Here is a 23,214-nt window from a genome sequence, read left to right as displayed (position 1 = left end):
TTGCAGTTACACTAACCCATTTAAAGAAATGAGCTAACAGCTGGGGACCAATAGCATAGATTGCAATGTAGCAGGAGCACTCTAACCCTGTTATTGCGCTTCATCAATTGGAACTTCTATCCTTCCAGCCCTGCCCTGTGATATTCACACTCTGACCTTACACCCCTGCATTTGGCCCCGACTCTGCATGGTCCATCTTGCTCTGACTAGAGTTTCATATATGCCCTCAAACCTGTGCCAATTATCTGAACTGGTAGGTCTGTTGCCAACTAACATCCTTTTAAGATAACTAATAATCCACCTTCCCCCTCTGCTTCTGCTCACCCTCTGTTACAATGCCAATGACCCCCTGCTGCAATACCACAATACCCGGAATGCAACAATGAAGGGTGTTAATGTAAAGTAAAGCAGAAAAGTAGAGTATGAGATAAAATAAATCACCAGGTTTCATTCCCCTGGACAAGGGGCAGCATTTTGAAACTAAGGCAAGAGTTGGGCAGAGGTTAAAGCATATTATTGATGGTAAAGACTCAGTGTCGAGATTTGTGAATAGTTTCTTTGTGTTGTAAAGATGAAGCTAATAGAGCACTCAGTAGTTTACTTGGCCTAAAGTAGTAAATGTAGAGAGGAGATCGAGATGCACTAATGCAGGCAGCATGAGAGGTGCTGGTGCCAGTCGCCCACATGGGAATAAGTGGAACAGTGAGGGAGGAGTCAGAGATGTTCAAACATGGGTGCAGGTGTATTGCCTGGGAAGTTAAAGATAAGGGCTAGAGAGTTGTTCTTTCAGGGTTAATGCTGACCTTTTATAGCACAAATACTTGAAGGAGAAATTATTGCAGCGGTGTGGAAAAAGAGCAGGAGAGGGGAACCAATTGGATTGTTCTTCTAAAGAGAAAGTGCAGATTCAAATGTCTGAATGGTCTTTCAGTGCTTACTATTCTATGATTCTATGCATCACGTTGGGTAAATAGCATCCTGGCTCACTTGGTAGATTAAGTCTGTTCATCTCAGTTACTTCTTAGACTGTTTTGAAGAAATTTTAGTTGGTATATGTAGTATAAGGGTCTGGCACATATAGGGTTAATGTAAGGCTGAGTACAGTAGTGCCAACACAGTGATGTAAGAAGGCAGATGACCCAGAGGTCAGTGTCATATTGTATACAGACGTGTGTAGACCTAAGTGTGGAGACAGCTCCTAACTTGTACCCTTTACTGTGCATGTGTAAATAGTTCTAGTAGTCGATAAAGACTTGCAGTTAACCTACGAAGACCACAAAGACTTCTTGAAGACATATTGATCTGTAACCAACACCCCACAACAGTACAGAAGTGACAGTTTGCATCTAAATAGATTATTCACTAAGAATCAGAAATAGGAACATACAAACTAGGAGTGGGAGTAGACCACAGGGCCCTTTGAACCTGCCCTGCCTGTCAATAAGGTCATGGCTGATCTGATTTTAACCTTAACTCCACACTCCTGCCTACCCCCAATAACCTTTCACCCCCTTGCTTATCAAGAATCTATCTACCTCTGCCTTAAAAATATTCAAAGACTCTTCATCCACCACCTTTTGAGGAAACGAGTTCCAAAGATTCATGACCTTTTGAGAGAAAAAAAGTCTCCTGATCTCTGTCTTAAATGGGTCACCCTTTATTTTTAAACAGTGACCCCTAGTTCTAGATTCTCCCACAAGAGGAAATATCCTTTCCACATCCACCCTGTCAAGTCCCCTCAGGATCTTATAGGTTTCAATCAAGTCACCTTTTACTCTTCTAAACTCCAGCGGATATAAGCCTAGCCTGTCCAGCCTTTCCTCATCCAGGACTCACTTCTTGGCAATGTGCTATGAGCTTCCCTAGGTGTAACTCACATTTTGATTTGGATCTTACATGTAAACAAGACACTGTCAAATTGTAGAATTAGTAAGTGGAGGTGGCGAGGGGAGGCGAGCAATGAACCAAATGATATGTTTTGAATTGGGACCATCTGTCAATCAATGGCACTGAGGACCAGGGCAGAAATATACAGCTTCAGAATGGGAAACGTCAAAAGAACAAATGAAAAGAAATTGAGTGAAGCATATTTCTGAGGGATGGTTAGGCTGAGGGAAAACGGGTGACTTTTAGAACTATATGGAGGATATGCAATATTGTGCACATTAAATTGTATACTTTTGTACACAAGAAAAATAAATGTGAATTAAACAGGCAATTTCCAACGTAGATGAATATGAACGGAATATGATTAGCAATTAAAATGAAATAATGGAAGGAAGAAAACTATCTAGGTAAAGCATAAAGAGGAAAGAAGGGGGACATTTTGGGAGGAATATAGGAAAATGTTGAGACAGGTTAAAGAGATTTTAGGATTATGAAGAGGAGCCTTGGGATGAACATAGCAAAGTAGGTTACCATAAAAATAGATAATTTACCCGTTCCAAAAAGTTAAAAGGCAAAGTTAGAACCTGAATGAATTAAGTCTGCCGGGCCAAATGGCTTAACCCTAGGAGGATATGCCCATGGAGGCAATTGTGGACGTTGGCTACAATCCTTAAAGGTTCATTTTGTACTGATGGGTTCCAAAATATTGGGAGCGTATTTATAAAGAGGGATAGATCTGGCCCAACAAACTTCTAGAGTCTAATATCAACAGTTGGTGAAATAATTGAAACTATTCTGAGGAAAAGATTGGAGGTGTATCTATGTAACAATGGGTTAGCAAGAAGCCAGCATGCATTTGGAAAAACCTTGACATCTTTGAAAATATTACAAACAAAATAATGAGTGCAGCTCCCTGTGATATAGCTTGTTTAATGCTTTGAAAGCCTTTGACAAAGTCCCAGTTCAAAAAGCTCCAAAAGGGCATGGGGACATGGGACTGAAGTTCCATTTTAAGGTATACAAGTCCAGTTTGGACCAGCCCTGAAGAAGAGTCATGTGGACTCGAAACGTCAACTCTATTTCTCTCTACACAGATACTGCCAGCCTTGCTGAGTTTTTCCAGCATTTTCTGTTTTTATTTCAGTTTGGACCAGTACCAGTCATTTCCCAAGTTTTACTGTTTTATCCTCTGGGATGTCATTGAAGTATGCATGCCTGACTATACTCCAATTCTCCTGTGTAGGAGAGAGATCAGTGTATGTTTAATTACACGCTCTCATAGCTCTCCATTTCCAGTAATTATAATTTAAATGTTTAGCAAATACAGGCAGCAGCAATGCCTGAACATTTAAATTAACTCTAGCTAGGTTTACAAAGTTTTCAGGAGGGCTAATTTGACAGGGAGCTGGAATTATACTCCATGTGATGCAAAACCCAAGTAATGTGACACTACCTTCTCCAGACAGTGTTGTGCTACTTTTCTCAAGTCAGGTTGAATCCTAACTTGTGGATTTATACAACAACTTTACAGCAATGCCAAAGTTCCTCGGCAACTGCCATTTAAAAACATTAGACTTGTCACTTGTTGTTGGGTCAATGTGGAGAAGCAATAAGAGCAAATAGACAGTGAGCTATATCACCAGAACAATAGAGTATAAATCTGCAAATGTTAAGCTGAGGTTCTGTATAATTTTGGAAATACGTGTTGGAAAGGGCATAATAAGAGCAAAGGATAATTTAAAATGGTAAAGGGAGTGTGCAATGAGTAAAGATTAGACAATTTCTACAGTCTAAAAGGAAGGATTCTGAAATTCCATAGGTCGTAATTCAACCTGGTGTGTCAGCTTCATGCACGTTAGTGCCCTCCAACACTGGCCCCTACCAGGGCACTGCCCACCTGTCCCATGCACTTGGAAATTGGGCAGTCACTCACCACTGGAAGGCTATGCCCAGATAACCCCCACCACTCACCCCAAATCAACTCCAATTGCCTCCACTCCTCATCGTCCCTGAACAAGCAGGCCAATCAACAAAATGTTTTTTTCTTTATATGTTGCCTTCTTTGAACGTACAAACCCCATGCCTGGCCTGGTTTCCACTGCGGGGGACCACTTGTGAGTTTGTGGTGGTCACATCATTCTCACCACACCATCCGCCACTGGAATACCAGGACCCCACTCAGTGCCAGAGGCATCGGTCTCCCACCATAGCTATGTCATGACAATGGTAGAACCTCCGGGGAGCACACAGCAGGTAAGAGAGGAAGGATGGGTTGAGATTTTTGAACAGGCAATTATTTGAATAGAATTAGAAAAATCAATGGAGCAGGGCAAAGTCTGAATCTTTAAGGATCTGGAAGGAAAATTTCGATATGGTGGGTGTTGTTGGATCAAGTGAAGGATCCACTCGCTCACACCCCGGCTGGAATTTAAAAGGGATAATTTGGTCAGCACAGAATCATGATGGAACTGCATTTTTCCCCAAATTTCCTGCTCTCTGCAGCTGAAAGTTTTCTTTTCCAGTCTCCCTGAATTCAGGAATTTCTTGACCCAGGAATCAAACCGGACATTCCTGGTTGCCATGACTCTGCAACAGTCTAGGGAGTGCGTGTATTCACAAAGCCATTTTGGAAACTTAATTGAAGCTTCTCATAGGAATACTGGGGATTGACTGTGCTCAAAAGCCCAATTGTCGATGTAGAAGTCAAATATTCACAAGACAATGTTGATGCAAGTGCAGACACACTCCTGAAACGTGGGTTACTTTTATTTAAGTTTGAGTTTTCCTTTTTGAAAGTCACTTCCATCTGTAAATATCCCAAGGTAATTGAGGAGATGGATCAGTTATCCCAGATCACTGTTAGTTACCTCAGATTTGACATTTGTTTATTCTTGATTTTGTGCCTTCTTCACTGGCTAAACCTACCAATGTAGAGAAACCCACCCAAATACTTATGATGGGGTGGGGTGGTGTAGTGGTAATATTGCTGGATTTATAACCTAGAGATTTAGGCTAATGTTCTGGGGACATGGGTTCAAATCCCACTGTAGTAGTTGGTGGAATTTGAATTCAGTTAATAAATCTGGAGTTGAAAGCTATGTCAATGATGGTGACCATGAAACTATAATTGGTTGTCATTTAAAAAAAAAAACATCTGGTTTGCTAATGTCCTTTAGGGGAGGAAATCTGCCATCCTTACCTGGTCTGGCCTACATGTGACTCCAGACCCACAGCAATGTCATTGACTCTTAATTGCCCAAGAATAAAGAATTGTAAACTCTAGTCATTTTTAAAACAATCTCCCAGAGACTCCAATGTTATGGAAGTCAATTTGGATAGTTAGGCAGGATTAACCATGTCTAAGCTTTCAATAGTGATATTTTTAGCATATCTCGTGGTGAAAATTTAAAACTTATTTAAAATAGTTTTTTTCACGATAAGATTGTTAATTTGAAAATAAGTTGTAGTTTGATTGAATTTCTCCTCATAATTATTTGCTTTCCCTGCCCCATCCCATTACTTTTTTTTAATATTTCATGGGATGTGGGTGTCGCTGGCAGGGCCAGCATTTGTTGCCCATCCCTAATTGCCCTTGAGTTGGGTGGCTTGCTAGGCCATTTCAGAGGACAACTGAGTCAACCACATTGCTGTGGGTCTGAAGTCATATGTGGCCAGACCAGGTAGGGATGGCAGATTTCCTTCCCTAAAATGAGGGCATTAATGAACCAGATAGGTTTTTACAACAATCAATGATAGTTGGCATGGTCAACATTGCTAAGACTAGCTTTACATTCTAGATATATTAATTGAATTTAAATTCCACCAGCTGCAGTGGGATTTGAACCCATGGCCCCAGAGCATTAGACTAACGACACTACCACTCTGCAACCATCCACCCCCCATCGTTTGGCTTGCTTACATTTGCACTTCCTCCTTGACCTCTTCCTTCCAAGGAATGGCCTTAGTACTATGAAGTACAGTGGACACACAATGATATTTTCATTTAGAACCATGCAAAGAGCTTGTTACAGACACATCATTTTATGTGATTCATCTGTTGCATTTCTTTCCCCTTAAAACACTATCCAAAGCTCTGCTGCCCATTTCCCAACCTGCACCAAGTCCCAGTTACCCATCACCATTGTTCTCCTTGGCCTGCACTGGCTTTTGGTTTTAAAATTCTGTTTTCAGATCCCTCCCTGGCTCCCTATCTCTGTAATCCCCTATAGCCCTACAACCCTCAGACCTTGGTGTTCATCCAGTTCTGGTCTCTTGAGCACCCCGATTTTAATCACTCCAGCATTGGCAGCCTTGCCTTCAGCTGCCATGACCCAAAGACCTAGAATTCCCTCCCCAAACCTCTCTCTGCCTCTCTTCCCTTCTTTGAGTGACTCCTTAAGCCCTACCTCTTTGACAAGCTTTTGGTTGTCTGGCCCAATATCTCATGTGGCGTGGTCTCATATTTTGTTTGGACAATGCTCCTGTGAAGCACCTTGGGATGTTTTAGTTTGTTCAAGGCTCTACACAAATGCAAGTTATTGTTGTATCTGTTGTTGCCATTTCCCGATTGAGAGGAAATAAATACAAATTCACCATTTATGAGTGTCACTCATTTTGCCTGCAGGTAGGTGTAGGAAAGCTGCAGCGGGTAGCCCAATCTCCCATTTTTCCTACCTATTCCCTGAGGAGGAGCTCCTAGCCTCTGCTCAATAGCTTCCAAATTGTGCAGCCACGAACCTTGGAACTGGTACAAAGCATCGCAGCATCTGTGTCCACCAACATTCAGGTGAAGGGAGGGAATACGCAAGGGGCGACGGTGAATGCAATGAAGAGTGTGAAGGAGGTTACAGAGATAGAGAGGAGCTAGGGCTAGAAAGGGATTTAAACATGAGGATGAGATTTTTCAAGTGGAGTTAGCGTGGGATAGGGTTGCCGATCACAAGCCAAATACCTGTTCTATCATCCGGTGCCAAAAACTTGACAGGCGTCATGTGTCACATGGGAAGTAGGGAATGATCAAGTGGGATTAATTATTCTCTCTCTCTCGCTCTCTCATTTTGATTCTCTCTTACCCCTATCTTTCTATCTGATCAGAGCCAGAGCATCTCGATCTGGCATGGCTTTCCTTGCATCATTATCTCAGGAGGATCAAAGCATAAAGTCCTTTTTGTTCACCCTCCCTCCTTATCTACAAAGTTTTTTCTTTGGAAAGTTAGTTTTTTTATTCTCCACCCATGCCTCCCACTCCCCACAATTCCATTGTGTCTTGGTGCCTTCACCATGCAATGTCGTGGCACTTGCCCCACAGCTTTCACTATTGCTCCTCAATAATTGGCATCTGGTACATGAACAGGATATGTCTGGGCTGACTAATCCTACAGTAACCCAATCTCCCCTTTGCCAAAAGGCTGGGTTAAGGGAACTCAATGCATTGGGTCACAAAAAAAGCATGTTTTTATATATATATATATAATATATTTCACAGCTGAACCAAAATTTGCTGTGAGTAAAAAAAATAAGACATTGCTTACGTTTTAGAGATTTCTATTTGACCTTAACGGCTGCAGTTCGGGTTTAAACATTCCCAGTTCAAACAGTCCACTTGCTTATGTTCTTAATTAGAAGAGATTTTTGATTAGAGCCACCATCCTTCTTAATCCACAATATTTGTTATATTTTCCATGCTAGAATTTAAAATATTATCGGAGTGTCAGCAGCCCTAAAACATGCCAAATTCTGATGCATACCTCTGAGGGCTCTTGCATATAAACACATACTTTAAATTCCTTCTTTTGCAAAATATTTATTATTTTCTCCCTCCCCGGCAGTCTCCTCACCATGTGCCAGCACAGTCTAAGAAGAAAAGCGGGTGACGTCTCCCAGGCCAGTTGAAAAGCTGTTGTTTCCAACCAGAAGCTCTTGGGGGAAGAGAGTGTGAACTTGGAGCAATGTCCCCTCCTGTTTGCCCTCCCTTTCGGCAAAGAAGTGCCCGACTTCTAATTAGTAACAGCCCATGATGACGCCATTGAGAACAGTGGTTTGCTAGGGGAGATTTTGGACTCACTGACATTAGAGAGCTCTGACTATCTAGACCATAATAAGGGGAGATGTTGTTGTGGTGCTAATGTCCACTGGACTAGTAATCCAGAGGCCCAGGTGAATTCTCTGGGGACATGGGTTCAAATGGCAGCTCAGCAACAAATAAAACCTGGAATTAAACGCTAATCTCAGTGATGGCGACCACAAAACTATCATGGATAGTTATAAAAACCCATCTGGTTCACTACTGCCCTTTAGGGAAGGAAATCTGCTGTCCTTACCTGTTCTGGCCTACATGTGACACCAGATCCACATTAATGTGGTTGACTCTTAACTGCCCTCTAAAATGGCTGAGCAAGCTACTCAGTTCAGGGGCAATTTGGGATGGGCAACAAATGCTGGCCTTGCCAGTGATACCCCACATCCCATGAAAGAAAAAATTATTGTCATACTTTATTTCTCTCTCCCCAATTTTCTGTGTATTTGGGAGCAGCATCGGGGCAATAAGGGACATAGACTAAGCGAGTGGTCAAAATGATGGCATGTGACATTCAATGTGGGGAAATGCAAGTTCATCCACCGAGGAGAAAAGCAAATAGGAATGTTTTCTTAATGGAGAGAGATCAGGAGCTGTGAAGGAGCAAAAGGATTTAGGTGTCCTTGTACACAAATCATTAAATAGTAGTGCAAAAATAATCAAAAAGGCTATTGGGAAGTTAGTCTTTAGCTTAAATCATTAGTGGATTGGAATTCAAAAGTAAGGAAGTGATGCTTCAGTAATACCGAATCTTGGTCAAAGCCCATTTGGAATACTGTGTTCAGTTCTGGGCACCTAACCTCAAGAAAGATTTATTGGCTTTGAAGGAGGTGCAATGCTGTTTCAACAGAATGTTACCAGAGTTTAATGAGCTAAATTGTACCAACATGAGTTGTGTTCTCTTCTGTTTAGAGGGTTGCAGGATGATCCAACGGAAGCATTTAAAATGATAAGGGGATATGACAAGAGTAAATACAGAGAAACCTCCCTCACATTGGGGAATCCAGATCAAGGGGGCACGATTTGAAAATTAGAACTAGACCACTAGGTGAAATAAGGAAGCACTTATTGCCAAAAAATGGTAGTGGAACTCTGAAACTCTCTGCCCAATAGATATGTTAAGATGGTTGAGATCTGGAATGTGTTGCCTGAGAGTGTGTAGGGGAGGAGCGGGGCAGGTCAATCGAGGCATTCAAGAGGGATTTGGATTATCTGAGAAGGAAGAGTGTGCAGGGTTATGAAGAGGAGGCAGGGGAATGGCACTAGGTGCATTGCTCATTTGGAGAACCAGCACCAACACAATGGGCTGAATGACCTCCTTCTGTGTTGGAACAGTTCCGTGATTCTGGGAAAAGTTTGTAGTGGCTGGTCAATTGAAATTTTCAATATTGAGATTGATCAATACTTGTTAGCTAAGGGTATCAAGGGAAATGGATCAAAGGTGGATAAATTGAGTTAAGGTATAGATCAGCCAAGATCTAATCGAGTGGCAGAATAGCTTAGAGGAGCTGAATGGCCAACTCCTGTTCTTATGTAATGAACCAAAGATCAGGCAATTCTATGAAAGACAGTGAATTTGGAAGCTTTGATGTAGATTCATTTTCACTCTCTGTCCTTATGGGTGGAGGTACAATTAAAATTGTTTTGTTAAAGTCTGATCCAAGCATATTTCTTGCCAATGTAGTTAATTGTGTTTATCCAACTTCAGCTGGATGCTACTTAAAATGCAGTAGAACTGAACTTGCAAATGAAGAGTCTGTGCACAAGAGTACATGCTTTCTTGATGGGCCAGTGATTAAATGCACCATGTGAACAAGAAAGACTTGCATTTCTATAGCACCTTTCACAACCACAGGATGTTCCAAAACACTTTACAACCAATTTAGTACTTTTGAAGTGTAGTCACTGTTGTAATGGTGGAAACATGGCAGCTAATTTGCACACAGCAAGCTCCCACGAACAGCAATGTGACAATAAGCAGATATTCTGTTTTTGTGATATTGATTGAAGGATGAATATTGGCCAGGGCAGCAGGAATAACTCCCCTAATCTTCTTCGAAATAATGCCATAGGATCATTTACATCCACCCGAGAGGGCAGGAGAGGCTTCCGTTTAACATCTCATCCCAAAGATGGCACTTCCAACAGTGCAGCACTCTCTCAGTACTGCACTGGAACATCAACCTCAATTTCTGCGTTTAAGTTCTGGAGTGGGACTTAAACCCAGAACCTGCCACCAACCGAGCCACAACTGACACTGATCCATACAGGTTGAGAGGGCACAAATTCAGCCTGTGTTCAGTGCTTGAGTCAACTGATCATAGCCAGAAGTGCAGTTGGGTTGCTACAATGGCTCTCAGTTCCTCTAGATTAGTGAGGGAAATGTTCCCATCCCTGATCACTATTCTGTGACACTGCTGGGAAGTGTATGTGTGTAAATGTCAGACTAGAACAGAAAATGTTGAAAACTCTCAGGTCAGGTAGCATCTGTGGAGAGCGAAACTGAGTTAAAGACTCCGGTAGTATCTCGGTGGCGCATCTGATGCAGAAAGGGAGGAGTTATGGAAGTACATGTTTCTGAACATCTTTTAATCTTTTTTCTCCAGGTTTCCTGCCTAATTGACTGTCTGTCTGTCAGGCGGGAAAACCTGTAGCAGAAGGACACAGTGGAACGGAAGGTAGGGAGAGATTGCTGACAGGGGTTTAGGGGGAGGGAGGGAGAGAGAGATTGCTGACAGGGGTTTAGGGGAGGGAGAGAGAGATTGCTGACAGGGGTTTAGGGGAGGGAGGGAGAGATTGCTGACAGGGGTTTAGGGGGAGGGAGGGAGAGATTGCTGACAGGGGTTTAGGGGGAGGGAGGGAGGGAGAGATTGCTGACAGGGGATTGGGGGAGGGAGGGAGAGATTGCTGACAGGGGTTTAGGGGAGGGAGAGATTGCTGACAGGGGTTTAGGGGGAGGGAGGGAGAGATTGCTGACAGGGGTTTGGGGGAGGGAGGGAGAGATTGCTGACAGGGGTTTAGGGGGAGGGAGGGAGAGATTGCTGACAGGGATTTAGGGGGAGGGAGGGAGAGATTGCTGACAGGGGTTTAGGGGGAGGGAGGGAGAGATTGCTGACAGGGGTTTAGGGGACGGAGAGATTGCTGACAGGGATTTAGGGGGAGGGAGGGAGAGAGAGATTGCTGACAGGGGTTTGGGGGAGGGAGGGAGAGATTGCTGACAGGGGTTTAGGGGGAGGGAGGGAGAGATTGCTGACAGGGGTTTAGGGGAGGGAGGGAGAGATTGCTAACAGGGGTTTGGGGAGGGAGGGAGAGATTGCTGACAGGGGTTTAGGGGGAGGGAGGGAGAGATTGCTGACAGGGGTTTAGGGGGAGGGAGGGAGAGATTGCTGACAGGGATTTAGGGGGAGGGAGGGAGAGATTGCTGACAGGGGTTTAGGGGGAGGGAGGGAGAGATTGCTGACAGGGGTTTAGGGGGAGGGAGGGAGAGATTGCTGACAGGGGTTTAGGGGAGGGAGAGATTGCTGACAGGGATTTAGGGGGAGGGAGGGAGAGAGAGATTGCTGACAGGGGTTTAGGGGGAGGGAGGGAGGGAGAGATTGCTGACAGGGGTTTAGGGGAGGGAGGGAGAGATTTCTGACAGGGGTTTAGGGGAGGGAGAGAGAGATTGCTGGGGTATGGAAGATGGCGGTCGGGTGGGGGTGGCGCAGATGGTGATTGAAGATCTGGTCATATAAGGGAGGGCTTTTACAGGTAGGCTTGAGGGGCCTGGAGGAAACAGTCCTGTTTGGCTTGGCCCACAAGCAATGCCGTAAATGTATTGACCTAATGGGTGCAGCCCATTCTTGCCATCTTTTACCTGCCAGGTTCCCCCAGGCCCGGTCAACTGTGGTTAAAAATTGAATTATTGTTAAAATGGAGACATGCGGAATGTTAAAAAGTTTCAATGGTTCACCTGCGTCCTGTGAACGCCCATTGTCCCATCTGTTGAAAGGATTGGAGGCGGGCTGGGTTCCTGTTGCAGATTTTAATTTTTTAACCTCCCAACTGACCCAAACCCAGCTATTTGGCAGGGTGGGTAGGGGTGTGAGTGGTAGGGGGTTAAAGTTACCTCCAATGTTTCAGGTTAGTGACCTTACATCATAATTGAAAGTAGTCAGGGATTTAACAGCCTTTTTTTTTTAGCAATTATAGGTCCAGAGAAAAAGACAGAAGGAGGATGGGGTGGTGATGGGGTTGGTGGGGGGGGGTGATGGGGTGGTGATGGGGTTGGTGGGGGGTATGGGAGGGTGAGGGGGTGGCATGCTGGTGAGGGAGGTTGGAGGGCAGACGAGATTAAATGACAAAAGGGATGATGGCGTAAACCAAAAGGGGGCGGTAGTGAGACAAGTAAAGATGCCTGCCGGAACATGCCTTGCCGCCTGGCTGTCAGCCTCTCTCGAGTTAAATATCTTGACAGAATTCATTTCCAGGTCCACACATAAGGAATGGGACTGTTTGATGAGTCATCAGAAGATTGCATGACACCCATAGAACAGCATAATCCATGTGTTTAAGAGAACAGAGTAGGGTTGCCAATTGGGATTAAATGTATTCTGAAGGTTCCATCACATGACTTGCCCCCACATTCCAGCCATTGTGATGTGCTGCCTTCCTCCACCAATTGGAAAGAAAGTCTCATTACCCAATTGAATGATGCTTGACTGTCAGCCAAACAGCCTTTTTTTCCCATTTTCAATATTTTTATATCCAGTCAAGAGAAATGTTCAAAGAAAATGACAAAAAAAAAAATCATTTTTAATATCCTGATGATTTTTCTCCAGGGCTGCACACAGCAGCGTCCTGGAGATTGATCTTCAATTCTTGGAGACTCCAGGCCAATCCTGGAGTGTTGGCAACCCTAGAGGAGAGGAAAGAGAGAATGTGTGTGAGGAGGAGGAAGCAGAAGCCCAACTTTCTCTAGCGACAACACTTAAACCCCATTATGAGCTTCCAAGTTGTTTATGATGTTAAAATAGCACTTAGCAACAAAGCGATTGGTGGAACAGTTTAGTAACCTGTAAAACTCCCCGAAGAAAGTAAGGGGAAGTACCAGAAGAAAAACTAAACAACCAGTCAATGCTCAGCGAACTGAAGAGTGAATTCAACATTGTATTGCTGAAATGATCCACGCTCATCATTCAGAGATGATCATTCTGCAAGTCCTGCTTTGCATTATTACACCAGAATACTCCAATTTCTAGGAGAAAGCTAACAATGATGAGCAGTACATTTGTAAGCTCTCGGGAAGGCCATACAGTACTAATGAATAGACTTGGGAGGCAAATTTATTTTCTTCGTTCATGGGATGTGGGCGTCGCTGGCTAGGCCAGCATTTGTTGCCCATCTCTAACAGCCCTTGAGGAGGTGTGGATGAGTTGTCTTCTTGAACTCTGCAGTTCATGTGGTGTAGGTACACCCACAGTGCTGTTATGGGAGGAGTTACAGGATTCTGACCCAGTGACAGTGAAGGAATGGTGATATAGTTCCAATTTGGGATAGTGTGTGTGACTTGAAGGGGAACTCGCAGGTGTGTCGTGAAAATATAATCATTTTCATAATATTATTGTGATTTATTGCAAAGGTAGGTTAATGGTGGGGGATTGGATTAGTTTCTCTGTGTGGAGGATTTAATTGAATTGGAGGCAGCTGGTCTGGAGCTTTTGAGTTATCAAAAGGGAAGCTCGCTCTGAAATGCTAAATCTGTAAACATGGCTGAAAGTTTTAGAATGTGAGGTGTGAGGAACATTTGCATTTTTAGATAACTTAGGTTAGTTTGAATTTCAAAGAGATGGTGAGATGTTACACCTAGCCATAAGAAGCTAAGCCCAACAGTGTGTTTATTTTTCTCAAGGGTTACTGATAATATGAGTACTTTGAAAGATTTATATCATGAGAAAAGTAAAGTTGCAAAGACATATTGGAACAATGGAATTTACATTAAAAAGGGAGAAACATGTATAAAGGAGATGAGGTTATGTGTAAGGGAGGAGGAATTCTAAGATCTAACACAAGTGTGAAAAGCTTCCAGCCTCTATGCATCAAGTTGCTGTCCACAGAAACCGAAGCTAAGAAAACGCACTTTGAATCTCCCTGTCCATGGTATTGTGCGCTTTTCCCGGGTCTGTTGAAATCTATATTGTTTTAATGTTGCCTTAACGAAGGTGTAACTGGGAATCAGATTAATTAGGAGCGTTAGGAGTTATTATAGTAATAATTTGTAGACCTATATATGTGCTTAAAATCTTTTCTTCTCTTGATAAATGTTCAATTTAGTTTTGTAAAAAAAAACCTCTCTAAGACTTGGTGGATTTGTTGCTACTGAATTCAAGGCACGCATCTCGAAATAAAATACAAATTGCAAAACAGTTGTGGCAGCATCTACCACCCGCTGTGCCATAACAGGTGGTAGTGCTCCCATGCATCTGCTGCTCTTGTCCTTCTATGTGGCAACTCACGAGGAAACCTCTTTACGCAGAGAGTGGAGCTTGCTATTGCATGGAGTAACTGAGATGAATAATATAGATGCATTTAAGGAGAAGCTAGATGAGCACATGAGGGAGAAAGGAATAGCCAGATATGCAGATTGAATTAAATAAAGAGGGGTAGGAGGACGTTTGCATGGAGGATAAAAAACAGCATGGACCAATTGGGTCGAATGTCCAGTTTCTGTGCTGTAAAACTTGATGTAATTCTATATAGTTTAGGAAAACAATAAAGCTGCTGCTTAATTTTTAAATATTAGCTTTAACAGAGGACTACTTGATCTAGTTTAACTCTTTGAAGTCAAGCTGGCTTATCCTCTAAAAATATAGATAGTTTAGGTTGGCTGCAAAATCAAAGGCTACTTCGTTACTAAGACAGACATGTCTTTGTCTCTAAGTATTGTGCCTTAAGACAATTGATTAGGATCCCTATCTACTGAGCTGTCAGTCAGAAAGGGCTCTAGACTGGGTTCTGACCTTGGCGCTATTGATGGCTAATAAAGTTCTATGATAAATGAAAGTAACTAAAGTAGATCACTATAATACACACTATTAGCAATATAAGCTCTGTTTTAGGGAATGCTTTTCAGACAACATGTTTCAACATATTGCTGATATTGTGAGATTCCAGAAAATTGTGTGGGGCTCAATCAGGTGCACAGACCTCAATTCACAATAGAAACATGTATATTGTGTCTTTCAAACCTCAGGAAACTCCAAAGTGTGTTAAAGCCAATGAGGTACTTTTGAGGCGTGCTCACTGTTGAGATGTAGAAAGTACAGCAGCCAATTTGTGCACAGCAAGCTCCCACAAACAGCAATGAAATAAATGAACAGATATGTTTTAGGCATCAGTTGAGGACAATATGTTGGCCATGATACTGGGAGAACTCCCCAAGTCTTCTTTGATTGGTGCCATGGAATCCTTAACTGAAAGGGCAGGAGAGGGCCTCGATTTAACATCTCATCCAAAAGGTGGCACCCCCAACAGTGCAGCACTCCCTCAGTACTGCATTGAAGTACCAGCCTAGATTATGTGCTCAACTAAGTGCTGCTGTCAAATAAAGCTTCTCCCTCAGAACACTAACTCATGCAGTTTATCCCTTTATCTCTGCTAATTATAATTTATCTCTGGCACAGGCTCCGTAACTCTCACTAGATGCAGCAAAACAAGATAATGATACACTGCAGTAATAATTTTGACAAAGCCTTGATTTTAACTTGGCATGTGAGCATGGTGTGTACGGGGTCTTGGAAGTGATTTTAACTCCCAGACCTCATTATCATGTGGAGATGGGTATTCCAGTGGGAATCACTAACCGGAGAACAGATGGGAGTGGGATTTGACTTCTGCTCCTTCCGGCTGTCAAAAGAAACCATAATAAAATTTTGGAAAAGATTTTCTTCCGGGGCTTCTCCTGGGACCCAGTTCTCCCAGTCTCACGGCCAATATATCGTCCTCAACTGAGGCCTAAAACATATCTGTTCATTTATTTCACTGCTGTTTGTGGGAGCTCGCTGTGCACAAATTGGCTGCTGTACTTTCTACATCTCAAAAGGGGATCATGCCTCAAAAGTACCTCATTGGCTTTAACACACTTTGGAGTTTCCTGAGGTTTGAAAGGCACAATATAAATGCAAGTCTTTTTTTTCCTTCTTTCTTCCCCGGCCTCTTTCTTGGGACCCTGATCCCGTTTGCCGCCAGGCTTCGTTGACGCAGGCCGGGATACGCGCGTATTGCCTCAGGACCCTGCTCGTGTCGTAAGCCTGAGGCTGGTGCTTTCTGCCTTCCGAAACCCGGGAGCTAGACGAGCTGGAGCATGGCATGAGTGCCTCTCCAATTTTAACTCCCCTGCATATCTCAACCTCATTCGACATGGACGTGCAGGCCATGAAACCAAGCTTCAGTCTGCAGTTGTTAGAATCGTCATTTTTGAATTCATTTAGTTTTAATGCAATACGAAACAGGAATTTTAGTATTTCAAATCAAGATAGCCATTTGACAGTGCTCCCAGAGCAGCCAATCTTGATGAGCCATCAGAATGCTTCCTGGGAAGGCAGTAATGATCCTTTTAAAAGAGCCACTATTAACTTGAAGCATTTTAAGTGATGGTTGCATTTGAAATACTTCAGTCACATCACAGCGAACACTTTGGACTCAAGGTTCCACATCATGTGTGATAGTGGCAGATAAACAAATGTATTTGCACAGTGGAATGTGCAGACTGCAAGGCAGACATTCCAGCTGCCATTGCTCCTGACAACAGTCAGCTGTGGGTTACGTGTTGAACGATGTGGTGATTGCAGCAAATGGTTGGCCTTTGTGATCATAATGATGGCAAGTGTTTTTATGAGTCATTTACAAAGCATTTTCGTCAACAGGCCTTGTATGAAGAACCAATTGCGAAACTAACTTGTGCATTATTGACACAATGGGCTAGATTTTACACCCTCTTCCCACCAGCCAGCACACTTGAAGGTTGGGAGGGGCACTTGTAAAATAAAGGGGGTGGTCTTCCCAGTGAATCCCGGCCTGTCTCCCATGTTATGGTGGATATATAAGGTCTGCCCTGTCCTGCGGCCTATTGAGGCCCTTAATGGCCACCTAAGGGCCTCATTCTGTCTGCTGCTGTTTTACATGCGTCAGGGGAAGGTGGGGGCAAGACGGGTAGCACGGTAGCTTCACTGAAATGGGGGTTCCCTCCCTTGGCGGTGGTGGGGGGGGGGTCCCTGTGCCCATTGGAGGCACCTCCCCAGCAAGGTTGTACTCCCCTCCTCTTTAACCCTCCCCCCGCCTCCCTCCCCTGGTCTCTTAAACCTAGCCCCGCCCCCCCCCCCACCCCCATCCCTCTCCCCCCACTTTGCTAGGTTCTGTCAGCCAGGCCCATCCAAAATTCCAGGCTTAAAGATAAGTCAGGGTTTCTTCATTGTTCCTAAGGGACTGCCTGTAGTCCCAGCACTGGCCCCCGCTCGATTCTCCCAGACGGGGGCGGGAGTCCCACCCTGAAACAATTAAGGTTGCTCCCTGCATTATGTCGCTATGGTGCAGTCAGATTTCGAGTGGGCGGGCTGACAACTGACGGTTTGGTTGGGGGATGGTGGGGAATAAGGCCCCCCTGTAAAATCCAGCCCAATGAGTTTGACTGGCGTTCTAAGACTGTGTTACTATCTTCTTAAAATTTCAGCCCTATATTTATGCTCTTTGAATCAGAGAATGGTTATCAGCGCAGAAGAGGCCATTAGGTATAACGTGTGGCTCTCTGTAAGAGCAACTCACCGAGTGCCATTCCCCCACCTTTTCCCTGCAATTTTTTTCTCTTCAGATAATTATCCAGCTCCTTTGGTAGGCCTCTGTTGAACCTGCCTGCACCAGACTCTCAGGCAGTGCATTCACTTACTCACTTTCTCAAGCTGCCCTGCCACCTTCAATGATTTGAGCACATATACATCCTGGCGCTGATGACCGCGAGTGCTGCCCGAAGGAAGGCAGGCAAAGAACCAAAACCTCAAAGTCCCGAGCCAAGTGAAGCTCGCCAAGTGCAGCACATGCTACTCTAATGTAGCTGTATCCCAGCAGCCAAGGGTGGAATCGTCCCAGAATCGCACTAAGTGCCAACGCTGCACAGAAGAGTTTGGCCATCCAGTGCAGAAAGAGGATGAATGATCTCATTCTTGCAGCCAGAGTAAGGCAACCATCTCATCACTTTAAACTCACACACTTATAAGGCCATCACACATTCACTCACTGCCAGCTCAAGGGACATCACCACTCACTCTCTCACACACACACCCTCACATCTCCATCTGGCCTCATCTCCTCTGCAGACTGTCTCCTCAGCCCTCACCATCTTGAGGCCACTTGCACAGGTCAACATGTGCCCCCCACACACACCCTGGGATACGCCCCCTTCCCCAGTACAGCCCTCGCCCTGCAGCCTCTTCCCTTGCCTGAGGCCACTTCTCCCCCTTTCCCAAGCAAGCACTAGCCCTGCAGCTATTGAGAAGTCCCCCCCGACATTAGGACTAGTCTGGTGGGTAGAGACCTGCCCATGAGCCCCTCTAAAAGTGATGTGGAGCTGCCTGCGAAGCCTGGCATTGATGACTGCGAGTGCTGCCTAAGCAAGTAGGCAAACAAACCTCAAAGTCTTGAGCGAAGTTGCACCTCGCCTGTTACATGTCGCTTACGTTCAGTTGTGAAACACATCGGTGTGCAATCATGCTGATGTCCCCGGGTAACCCAGCGTGGGGGGGATGATTCCGGTGAGCGGGGCTTATAATGAGCTGCTAATGCATTGAAATTAGGTTCCCGACCAGTGGCAGTGGGAAACGCGGTCCGCCATTGATGGGTGGAGCAGACGATCGCAAATTGGTTTCACGACTGCGTAAAACCGATGTTAGGCCTTCTCGCTGTATCGTCTGCTCACGCCGCCAAATACGCCCGTCACCAACGGGAACAGAAAATTCCACCCCGAGCCTAATCCTTCCTCAGTCAGCCTGTACACACAGGCACATTTCGGCAGCAGTCACTGCTCAGAACTAGAGGAGTGCAGATACCTCAGAGGGTCGTAGATCTGGAGGAGATGACAGAGATAGGGAGAGGTGAGGCCATATGGAGGGATTTGAACACGGGGATGAGAATTTTAACTGCAGGTGTTGCTGGACTGGGAGGCAGTGTAGGTTAGCGAGCACAGAAATAATGAGTCGATGGAATTTATTGCGATTCAGGATGCGGGCGAAATGTTTGGATGAGCTCAAGTTTATGGAGGGTAGAAAATGGGAAGTCAGTCAGGAGAGTTTTGGAATAGTTGACTATGGAGGTGACAAAAGCCGGGATGAGAATTTGAGCAGCAGATGGTTGAAGGGAAAGTAGAGACCGGCCATATTCTGACGGTGGGAGTAAACGGTCTAGGTGATGGAGAAGGATATGTGGCTGGAAGATCCTCTTAGGGTAAGTAAAAAGCCGAGGCTGTGAACCATTTAATTTAGTTTTGGAGTAGCAGGGGAGAGGGATAGAGTCAGTGGCTAAGGAACAGAGTTTGTAGTGAGGTCTTCCCAATATTTATTTGGAAGAAGTAACTACTCATCCAATATTAGATATGACAACTCAGATGCAATGGGAGAGTTGGGAGAGGTGGGGCAGGATTTTGCCTTTTGGGTTGGGATGCAAAGTTGGGGTCAAATGTGTGTCTCCACCCAGCACTGTATCAGGAGCAGTCACCCTACATTGACTTTGCCTGGATTAACCAGTTAGTGGCCAGAGGATGAGCTTGCCATCCAATTAAGGACAGTGGGTGGGCTCTCTGATCTGGAGAGCCAATACCATTTGATATATGAGGGGTGGGGGAGGGGGGGCACCTCCATCTTGAGGCACCCTCTAAGCACCTTTCTAAACTTTTGAAGTGGATAATGGGTGCAGACGCTGGGTCATCCTTGTGGAGGGGGCATCCCACCACTGGGCAGCTGTCAGCTGCAGATGTGACCAGGAAGGAAGGTGGGTGGTGGTGGCTTCCTGGATCACTGGCCACCCCTCAGACCTGTCACTCCAGGCAGCTGTTGTGCTCCCGAGGCTGCAGGGGGCTCACTGGCCGACTGTACAATTCCAGTCAGTCTGATCGTTGGCCTTAATTGGGCCTCTAAGCAACCTTAATAAGCTACCCACCGCCTGTACCCACCATTCCGTCTCCCAACCCTGTCTCGAAGTAAATGGCGCCGGGGCACGATGTTGCCAGCAAACTGGCATGCCCAGCTGGTGGTACAAAATGACATGCCCACCTGCCTCCGATCCCTGCTCGTGGTGTTGAGGTGGAACTGGATATTGTCAGTGTACATGTGGAACCTGAGGTTGTTTTCAGATGATGTCGCCGAGGGGCATCAGGTAGATGGGAAATGGGAGGCGGGCCAAGGGATTTCAGATGTAACATTGCAGGAGGGGGAAGGAGGAGCCATTGCAGGTGATTCTCTGTCTATGAGCGGATAGGTAGAAACAAAACTTGCTAAATTGACAACATGAGTAAAAACTTCTGAATCAGATCTCCATGCGGCGGTAATGTGTATCATGAAATTACAGCAGGAATTCCTGTTGCTATTTCAGCCAAGGGGTCAGAAAGCTATGGAATAAGTTACTAGGAAAGGAGATTATGAATGAGTTTTAGAAACTGTGTCTCTGGAGAGAGCAGTCATTGAAGGGCATGATGAGAAAACTTGTTTGGGCTTAATGGCCTTTTCCTAATCCTAAAATTTCTACTTTTGATACTTAATTTGCTTACCCAAATTCATTTGTCTCTGCACTGTTGTAAGCTGAATTCAGGATTAAAATGAATGCAGATATAACATTTGGGAACAATCCATTCTGTAACTCTTATGATCTCTTTATTTTTTTCTAGGATTAGTGGCAGTGAAAGAAGCCCGTGACATAGAAACAAGACTGAATGAAATTGAGAAAGTTCTGAAGATTATAATTCACCTGCCCTGTAAAGTATGTATCACAACATGTCTCTCACCATTACTAACTGCTCCTTGCTCTCAAAGTACCAAAGGCACTTTCATAGCTTTCCAAACACTCTCATGCTTTCAACCATGTGAGATCTGGAAAAATAATTTGCCAACTTCTGTACATTATAGAATTCTGCTACTGATTGTTCTGAAATTAATAGCATAAGTGCCTAAGAAATAAGAGCAGAAGTAGGCTATATGACCTCTCCCTAGCCTGCTAACGCCATACATTAAGATTGTGGCTGAACTTTTGCATTAATTCCACTTTTCTATCCTGTCCCTATTTCCCTAGATTCCCTTAATTCCCAAATATCCATTGATCTCAGTGTTAAATATAATCAAAAACTGAGCATCTATGGCCCTCTGGGGTAGAGAATTCCAAAAATTCAGAACCCTCTGAGTGGGAACCCTTATCCTGAGACTGTGACCCGTGGTTCTCAGAATCACAGAATCACAGTCTTGTTACAGCACAGAAAGAAGCCATTTGGCCCATCGTGTCTGTACCGGCCCTCGGAATGAGCATTTCACCTAGTGCCTGTCTTCCACCTGCTCCCGTGAACTCTGCGCATTCTTTCTTTTCAAATAACAGTCTAGTTCTCTTTTGAATGCCTCGATTGAACCTGCCTCCACCACACTCTCAGGCAGTGCATTCCAGACCTTAAACACTCGCTGTGTGAAAAAAATTTTTTTTCACATTCTCGTCTGTCCAGTTGGGCGAAATGGCCTCTCAGCATCTACCTTTGTCAAGTCTTCGAAGAATTTTATATCCCACTCTACTCCATCTCTCCTCATGGGACAGTTCTCTGATCCCAGGACTCAATCTAATGGACCTTTGTTGCAGCCCTTCTAAGGCTAGTATATCCTTCTTTAGATAAAGAGACCAAAACTGCACACAATACTGTAGGTGTGGTCTCACCAAAGACCCATGTAATTGCTGCAAGACTTCCTTGTTCTTATCCTGCAACTGCCTTGCAATAAAGGCTAACCTACTGCAGCAGATCAAGAAGGCAGCTCACCACCGCCTTCTCAAGGGCAACTAGGGGTGGGCAATAAATGTTGGCCTAGTTAGTGATGCCCACATCCCATGGATAAGTTAAAAAAATACCATTTGCCTTCCCAACTGCTTGCTCTACCTGCATATTAACATTCCTTGATTCATGTACAAGGACCCCCAGATACTTCTGACGACCAGCATGTTTTGGTCTCTCATCTTTTAGTGGCTCAGTTGGTAACACTCTTGCCTCTAAGCCAGAAGGTTGAAGGTTCCTCGTTCAAGTCCCACTCGAGGGCTTAAGTTAAAAATCAAGGCCGACACTCCAGTGCAGTACTGAGGGAGTGCAGCACTTCCGGAGGTGCTCTCCTTAAGATGAGATGTTAAACCGTGGTCCCAATTGCCCTCTAGGTTGGATGTAAAAGATCCGATGGCACTAATTCGCAGAAGAGCAGGGGAGTTATCCCCGGTGTCCTGGCCAATACTCAGGAAAGGCCACTTGGGCGATTGGCATGGGAAGTGAGAAAAGTGTCGCACTGGTGCCCTTGTGTAAGTTCTTCAGATGGGGCTGATGTATATTGTTGAGGCAGAATAAGGAGATCTTCACTCTGCAGCTAGCTGTGTCCTACCTGATCTACGACTGTCTGAAATGGAAACCATCCCATTTACAGCACCCAGCTAGACGCATGTAAAGAATTCATTAACGTGCAGGGCAGGGTAAAAGAACAACAGGCTGACCCATTCATGGAAGATAGGATAACAAAAGAGTAACCACAACTGAGTAAAGCCCATTTAAACTGAACAAATTAAGCCATGGCCCCAAATGCCTGCTCTGGTTAAATTAAAAGTCACACATTCAGAGATGAACAGGGACCAGGATTTTATGGCTAAGCCGCAGTGTGTCTCCCCCCGGTAGATGCGGCGAGCCATTTAAATCTCCATTCAGTTCGGCAGGACCGTAATATCCCGCCGGGCGGGAGGAGCCTTAAAATCCTGGCCAGGGAGCTTTTATGCCGGAACCAACATTGCCCACTCAACCATGCTCACCAGAGAAAAACACCATGGGTCATCCAGCCTCTTATTATGTGTGGGATACTGCTGATGTACCATGGGCATTATATTTACCAACAGTAACAGCAGCCCCTGAGGTATTCCTAAAGTAATTCATTGTGCCAACCCAAAAATGCCAAGCTTAACAAGTGTAATAGGAAGAAAATTCAATGAATTGCAAAAATCTAGTACAGGTA

At 44.6% G+C, this 23,214-nt stretch overlaps 1 protein-coding gene across 2 annotated transcripts in view; it reads left to right on the top strand.

Moving 5' to 3' along the window:
- Positions 1-23,214, top strand: part of pxdc1b (PX domain containing 1b) — a 58,846-nt gene that overhangs the window by 5,472 nt on the left and 30,160 nt on the right. For both annotated transcript variants that reach the window (XM_078539548.1, XM_078539549.1), the window contains exon 2: positions 20,868-20,959. In XM_078539548.1, coding sequence (XP_078395674.1) covers positions 20,868-20,959 — 92 coding nt within the window. The remainder of the gene's footprint in view (positions 1-20,867; positions 20,960-23,214) is intronic.

The sequence above is a fragment of the Cetorhinus maximus genome, chromosome 3 (genome assembly GCF_964194155.1).
Source record: "Cetorhinus maximus chromosome 3, sCetMax3.hap1.1, whole genome shotgun sequence".
Classification (NCBI taxonomy): domain Eukaryota; kingdom Metazoa; phylum Chordata; class Chondrichthyes; order Lamniformes; family Cetorhinidae; genus Cetorhinus; species Cetorhinus maximus.
The sequence above is the reverse complement of the archived record's forward strand: the minus strand, read 5'-3'. Positions and strand labels throughout refer to the sequence as shown.